The sequence below is a fragment of the Cebidichthys violaceus genome, unplaced genomic scaffold, assembly GCF_023349555.1.
Source record: "Cebidichthys violaceus isolate CVI_PGR_0920_01 unplaced genomic scaffold, fCebVio1.0.p SCAF_1, whole genome shotgun sequence".
NCBI lineage: Eukaryota > Metazoa > Chordata > Actinopteri > Perciformes > Stichaeidae > Cebidichthys > Cebidichthys violaceus.
The window spans coordinates 22,537,699-22,545,825 of record NW_027176262.1 but is presented as its reverse complement, the minus strand read 5'-3'; the positions used below and the strand labels follow the sequence as shown (position 1 = coordinate 22,545,825).

Genomic DNA, 8,127 nt, shown 5'->3' with positions numbered 1-8,127 from the left:
ATCAGGATTAAGCTGCATTTTCTATTCTAAAACGCATACAAAAAATCCCCAGAGTATAGCGATAAAGTGCCATATTTGTTGCTAGAATAACCAGATGCCATGATTAAAGTCTCTGCTATGGGGGGGGGGTGAGGGGCGCAACCGCTGTTGCAGTCAGGGCGATTTAAGCGGAGCGCATTCCTGCACAGCGCTCACACCGGAGGACGAGCCGCGGTGAGACACACACTCTCACACACACACGCACCGCAACGCCTCAACAGGGGACAGGACCTCACCTAAAACCTCAGCTTGGGAGGTGGAGGAAGTGCCGGGTGTCGCCCGAACACGAGCGGTTACACGCGCAGCAAAGCCTCGGCTCAGGGGTAACGTTGTGCGTTCGAGGACCGTGCGCCGCGATGTCGGAGTTTCTGGTGAGTCTGCTCGGGGAGCGGCTCGTCAACAGCGAGAAAGCCGAGGTGGACGTGCAGTCGCTGGGCGCCAAGCTGTCCCTGGTCGGGCTCTTCTTCGGATGCAGCCTGAACGCCCCGTGCAAGCAGTTCAACGGCAGCCTGTGCGAGTTTTACAGCAGGTTCAAAAAGGCGTCGGAACACAAGGACAAATTGGAAGTCGTCTTCATCTCGTCCGACCAGGACCAGATACACTGGCAAGACTTTTTGCAGGAGATGCCGTGGCCCGCGTTACCTTTCAAAGACAGACACAAAAAGGTAAGATTAGGCTGTGGTGACGAAGAGGAGGAACACCCGGCAAATCAGTGCTTATTCTCTGAAGAGGGTTTAGTGGGAATGAGTGGGAAAGCCCCTGTTGGCCATGTCTGCTTCCTCTGTCTGTGCACAGGTGCACAAGTGGGTCCTTAAATTAGTTTCCTGGCATCATTAACGTTTTAAAAAATAAAAAAAAATCAGATTCCATCAAATCTGACTTTAATTATTTGGACTTCTGTCATCTTAAAATAAACCAAATCAATGTAGCTATTGGAAACACACACAAACATAATACAGAAAATCTAATTTAATAAAGTCAGGGGTTTAAAAAAAAAAAGGATCTGTGAAATGTCATCAGTGATTGCAAAGACTTATGAGCAATTTAACGAGAAATATTTTACAAAAACATTATATTTCACCCTTTTAAATAATAACACTTGCAGCTCTAAAGAAACCATGCGTCCTTATAGTTCCTGACTTCATTTTTTGATCAAGATAATCTAGATGTGGCAGACCAGACATTCCTGACTTATCATCAGGAGAGGAAACGGAAAGAAAGGCTTAATATCTTTCGGTCTCTCCACTGACTAACGTTTCTGTTCATGGAATGGTTATTGGCAGATAATATTTCAGCCAAACGTCTCGGAGCACTGTTATTTTTGCATATATCATATTATCCTTGTGACCAGTGACGGCCTTTTTATTTTTGCCATCATCTCATCTTTAGCTTTTACTGGTTTCCTGATTATTATAAAACAATGCAGTGCTTGGAAGATTTCTAGTTCATTCCTTTTTGATTTGTCCCACATAAGCATATTTAAATGTGTCTTATTTTTGGGAATCATGAGGCAGCTTGGATTTTATTTCAGTAATATATGTATATATCTTTTTTTAAATGTAGTGTAAATACTATAGGTTTACTCTGGAAATAAACAAAGAAAATATATATATATTTTTAGTTTGTCACTATATTATCAAATTGCATCATTAATATCATCATACATTTGATGGTAATCTCATATTTTGATGAATACGTTTTTAAGGTATGTGTGTGTGTGTGTGTGTGTGTGTGTGTGTGTGTGTGTGTGTGTGTGTGTGTGTGTGTGTGTGTGTGTGTGTGTGTGTGTGCATAGAAGACAATTATTGCCAGTTTCTTTTGTTGACAGCTAAACCTGCTCCATACAGAACATCACCCACATACATCTTGTGTATGATCTCTGCAAAATATTTTTTTTTATATATATATATATAAATATATATATATATATATATATATATATATATATATATATAAATATATATATATATATATATATATATATATATATATGGTGGAGGTTTCCTTTACCAGTTAGTAAGTGATATTTGCAGCTGCATAAACATGAGATCTTTTCAAATGATAGGAGGGACTTCCATGTTACATGCATTATGTGTGTGTGTGTGTGTGTGTGTGTGTGTGTGTGTGTGTGTGTGTGTGTGTGTGTGTGTGTGTGTGTGTGTGTGTGTGTGTGTGTGTGTGTGTGTGTGCTACAGGACATCTGTGGGCCATCCCGGTGTTGGGTTTGCAGCACAGGTCTCTTTCTCTTTCACATAAATCTATATGTAGGTGCAGATGAGGCATGAACAAGGATCCGTTGGTCGCTTTGGTTTTGCATGGTTCCAGCCATGCATGTCGGTGAATGCTGATTTTTGTTTTATTTGCAAATTAAAATGGATTGCTACGAATTCAAATGTTCGAGGATCTAGCTTTTTTAAGATGAGACTTGATTATACTTTTAGGAGAAAATACACCTTTCTCATGTCATACAATTATGTGTTACAAACCGTAGTGGCCTAACATGTTGAGTAGCCCACATCTTGTGTTTTTTCCACCGTCTGTATTTTGTCAGAAAGGATGCATGTTTATCAGACTCGCCACGTTTAGCCAATTCAACCCTAACTGCTCTTTGTGTCGGTGAGGCATGACTTGGACTGCATCATTGTCTTGTAAATTCTTTCAGATTGCCAATGATGATTTCCGTTACGCCTCCATAATGAAGTCCAGGAGTGAATGAGGCTCACAGATGACAGGGGTGTGTGTGTGTGTGTGTGTGTGTGTGTGTGTGGGGGGGGGGGGGGGGGGGGTCTTGTTGGCGTCTGGGGCGGAGCACGTCCATCGCTACAGTGCAGCGTTATTGTGTGTGTGTGTTTTTTTAACTGCTTGTGGAGAACATCTGTGGCATCATCATAACCATTGTTCACGCTCTTGTTGGTGGTCTATCGGCTGCCTCGGCCTTATGACGATACAGCAGCACAGTTGTGGATCGGTGTTTTGCAGAGGCCTGCAGTTTTTGGTCCAGCCTGGGCTTCATCCAACCTCTCGGCCTATTTTTTTTCTCTCTATCTATCTATCTATCTATCTATCTATCTATCTATCTATCTATCTATCTATCTATCATTGTAACAGCAGCAGCGGAAACCTGTGTGAGCGTCGGCAGCTTTAGCACAGGACCACTATTTTATAAATGTGAGAGGCGTGCGGCGCGTGTTGTTACCCCTCATCATCTGCTAGTTCATGTATGATTTATGCATGTTGGCATTTTAATTATATTATAATGGTACTGTGCTGGGATCTGCGCATTCATTTAAACTGCAGCGTTTCCTTTTTTTTTCTCCCCCCCCTGAGGATATTGTTGATTTGATGAGTTGTAGAGCTGCAACAATTAGTCAATCAACAGAAAATGAATTGGCAACCATTGTGATAATCAATTGTACGTTTTTACAAAATTGACAGACACTAATGCCAAATATGTGCTCGTTGCAGCCTCCTAGATGTGATGATTAGATGCAGTTCTTTGTCATTTATGATAGTGAGGTTAATATCTTGGGGTTTTGGACTGTTGCTGGAACAAAACAAGCAATGTGAATACATCAAATTAGGCTGTTGGGAATTTGTTGGTCACCATTTTCTGACAACAATGAATCAGCTAATCAAAACATATGATTATAATGAACATAATTGTCAGTCGCAGTCCTAATTAATTGCCCATTGTGTGTGTGGATTTATGCGTCTTGGTGGAACACAAGGTGGTCAACAAATGCACACATTTTCTCTCTTTTTTTTTTTGGTCTTATAATTAGACGTGTCTGCTTTAAGTGTGAGATTCATATTTTGCAAATAAGGGAAGTGTGAAGTCAGCTGGTGAGGAGATCGGACAACAGAGGCTCTCATTTGACTCCGAGTAACAGACGAAGACAGAGAGAGCGGAAGATGTCTTATCATGTCTGAATGTGAACTTCAGTTGAAGAGGATCGTGTGTGTGTGTGTGTGTGTGTGTGTGTGTGTGTGTGTGTGTGTGTGTGTGTGTGTGTGCTCGCCATCGACAGACCTAATTGGTGAGTGGTGTTGACTCCGTGGAGGACCGCGTTGATGTTGCTGGTCTGCAGAGACTAAGTGGCCCTCTCACCTCTTGTCTCGGCCTCTATTTGACTTGGTGCAAGTCGAGCTCGTCCCCTGAAGGGTGCACTCTCTCTTTCAGAGCCTCGCCGCCCACCTGAGAATCTCTGACCGTACCTCTCCTCCTCCTCCTCCTCCTCCTCCTCCTCCTCACCCATCTGCCCTGCACTGACTTGGCTATATCTCACTGGAGGCTTTCCTTTTTACTCAGGGACCTTCCAGATGCAGGAAGTGTGTATTTAATCAAGGGGGGGGGATACGGAGAGAAAGGAGAATCTGGTGTTAACTTAAAGTCGAGGCCAATCTTTATATAATCTGTCCTTGAAAAGGGTTAAAGCTATCAAGTAGTTCTCGGTTTTGTAACCAACTGGAAAACAGTGCATTTGGACTTTGGTGCCAATGGATTTAATTCAGTTTATTTCCTCATGTGCATGTCTGACTCTCATGTTGTTCTATAAAGGTTACCCATGGGTCAGTTATAGACTGCTTAATAGAGTGAAACATAGTTGGTTAGAGGTCTTTCTTATTTGATATTTTCCATTCAGAAGGCGGTGTCGCTCTTAAAGCCAGGCAGACCGCAAAGTCGGAACCTCTGCTTCTGAACAGCGCCGAGGATATCCACTGGTGTTTGTCCCCGGGAATCCTCCAATGGCGCGTTCTCAGCGAGTGGACGTCTGCTTGTTGTCCAGGGTCGGCCAGCTGTCTGGCAGTGTTGGCTCGCTGGCAATGCCTTACATGGACTTGTGCAGCGGGAGGGAGAGACTTCTATGTAAATCAATTAAAGCCTTGGCCAACGCGATGTGAAAACCCAACTTGACCAAAGCGGCGAGAACAAGCTGAGACGCTGCCAGAGCTGCTCCTGCAGGAGTCGGGAGTGGGGGTGGGGGGGGGGGGTCTCATCGCGGTGAGAGAAAGGCCTCTTGTTCGAGTCCTCCTGGTCGGCGGTTCTGCTCGGTAGCCGGCCCCCAGAGGCAGGACGGCCGCTCACTCGGCCCACAGCCAGGGGCCGAGGGTGCGAAGGGGCTTCAGAGAGGGGCTGAGGACGTCTTTCATCAATAGGTCACCGATCTGCTGAAAGCTGCAGAGCACCCAGCCCATTATAGCTCCTTGCACTGCGACAGCAGACGCGGCTTGAAAAGGGGGCCCGGGCTGTTTAATCTGCAGGTGGTAATTCCCTCTTCTTGATGTGTCCATGTCGCTGTTGGTTTCTGCGGGCCCGTGCCGTCAGATGTTTTCCTCTTTCGCTCGCACAGTGTGGGTTAATAACGTCAACAGAATGTGACATTTTTTTGAGGTTTCTCTGATGTTGAACATGTGTAATTGAGAGCTGTAGAAATGTAATTGCAGGATTGGGAGAGGACGTGTTCGTCACCAGGTTCTGCTCGGCATGCCTGTGCTGCAGCCCAGCGGAGCAGACGTCAGCGGAGATAAATCAAACTGAGCTCTTTAAGATCACCCGATACGGTATTCTATTGATTCTTTGGATATGGATCCAATATTTGTTTATTACAAAATCTGCAATTTTTTTTTTTATTCAATTCAATTCAATTCAGGGGCCTGCGATCGATTTGAGACGATATCATGTGTCCATTTAACACACTCGGTTACGTTTCGACTCACAAAAAGCAACTAAAATATGATTTGGGAATCGTATTACTGGGCTCGGTAGGAAAGAGGTGCGATTGGAAGGTAACGGTGACGCAGACGTGCATATCTTGATGACTTGATGATGTTTTCTCTTCACAGCGAAAACATTGGATTTATCGATCCAGATGTATTGTTACACGGAGAAAAAACGGTAAAATATAACGTTTCTTGCCTGCTCTATAACAGTAGGTCTAACCATAAGTTACAGACGTTTGAAAGTCAAATTGATACGTTATTGCAAAAACATGCAGAATTCTTCCGATCCAAAGACTTCCATTGGGAAGGTTAACTAACATACACTGGACACAGACATGGAGCAGATGAGGGGGGTCTAACGTAGCCCCCCCCCCCCCCCCCCCCCCCTCCCCCCCCACATGAAGCTGTGAACCTGAAACAGTGGCGCTCTCTCTCTTTGAGATTCCTGCCTCTGATCAAAGTACAGAGGCTTTAAGTAGCCTGATGTGAAGTTGACTCTGGGAGTAAATTGAAAATAAGATAATCCTCACTTCAAGGTGTTTGACCCTGGCAGATAATAAGATGACTACAATGAAAAAAGAACACTTGACCTAAAGTTTCATGTTTAATTACATTTTAAAGATTAGTAACCCCCCCCCCCCCCCAGAAACATGTAATCAGCACTTAATTCTATTTACTTACTATTCGTTTATGATGTCTTTTTAATAACATGAACACAGATTACAGATTTATTTCTAATTGCCAAACTAAGTTGTGATACATGTGTTTTCTGGTTTAATGTACGATATGCTGGTTCATGACCACATTTAGGGCCTTTTTACTTCCCCCAACAATACTTGGACGCCTTTATATTTAGTTCTGTGTGTTGGCATGATGCCTGCAGCTAGATAATACATCTAACTGTTCAAATGACGTCTTATGATGTCTTTATATCAAAGCAAAACAAGTACATGAAATGCTACAGACATTCATCAGGCATTTAATTGATTAGGATTTCTTTTGCGTCTCTGCATTTTGTGCTTCAGGTATGAGTGTGTATGTGTTTTCTTAAAAGCTGATTGGATATTTGGAATTTGTTTCTCACTGGTCGTGAAATATGCATCACTTCAGCGCCAGCGCTGTATCAACCTCGGATACCAAAGGTGTAATACAAACATATGTAGTAGTGTAACGCCACGGCTTTTGCAATTGCTGTTTATTTATACATTCTATTGGGTTTTGTGTAAGCTGACCTTGTGGAAACTGTTCCTCCGGCTGGAAGTGTGCGTGCCTGGCTGCCGCGCTGTAGTTTTAACGTGCCTCCATTGTCCCTGCAGCTGTGAGGCCTTGTTGCTCTGCGCCATGTTTGACAAGAGCTTATGTAAAGAATGTGGGCAGACACCTGCTCCGCTGAAGCCGTTCAGGGCCAGAGGGCATGGAAACGGTGTGTTTGCGAGGCCTCAGGATACTTGGCAATGCCAACTGTTACATCTCACACCACCAAGCTTGTGTTACTGTCTTCTTTCACCGCTCCATTGTGTCCTCTTTACTGGGAGATCTGTAATATTGTGAGAGGCCACAATGGAGATCTCATCAGAGGTGAAGGTCGGAGGCTCGCGTTACCCCAGTGAAAGTTTAGGGAACAGTCGCACCGTGTGTCTCGTTAAAAACCCATTCCCTGCTGCAACTTAATCTGTTTTTACTTCTGTTATCTACCCGTCGGAGGACAACACACAATAGCCGTAAGGCTTCGACCTCCGTCTGCGGTCGGCGGACCCCTGAAACGATACTCTGGGATCGAGTTGTCCTCTTTTTGTCTCCGTGTTCTCCAGCTGGACCGTGTGGTTTTCGGTCAAGACTTACCAAAGCGGAGTGACGTTAAAGATAATGGACGCGGCTAATGTGTTCACCGCAGTGTCTGCAGTGGCTCTCGATGAGAACAGCAGACGGTTCCTCCGCTTGCGCACATTACCCCAAACCCGCCCATTTGATACATACTTGCCAGTCAAATCATCCAAACCAGTGCAGCATAAAGTTCGACATGTGATCACTTGATATTCATCTTGGACTCTACTGACGACAGGAAAACGGCTCAGACCAAGCTTCTTTCCATGGAAATAAGCAGCCGGTTGTTACTTCAATTCATAAATCTACCATCATGTCTTTCTTTCTTTTCTTTTTTTTAATGCTACTGCGGCCGTATCCGGGAGGTTTGTTCATCCTCTTTTTTTTTTTTTTTTTTTTTTCCCTCTGTGAGCCGAGAACCCGTCACGGACGGGTTGTTGTGCGTGGACCCTCCCCCACTCAATCCTCCGGTCTCTAATTGCCCCACACCGCAGCTCAGCAGCCCCTTCCAACATAATAACAGCATAGCCGCCCCAGGGGCAT

General features: G+C 44.4%; 1 protein-coding gene across 1 annotated transcript in view; it reads left to right on the top strand.

Moving 5' to 3' along the window:
* Positions 1–210: 210 nt before the first annotated feature.
* The window catches only part of nxn (nucleoredoxin), a 55,063-nt gene continuing 47,146 nt past the window's right edge, over positions 211–8,127 (top strand). The window contains exon 1 of the mRNA XM_068715591.1: positions 211–704. Coding sequence (XP_068571692.1) covers positions 396–704 — 309 coding nt within the window. The 5' untranslated portion in view covers positions 211–395. The remainder of the gene's footprint in view (positions 705–8,127) is intronic.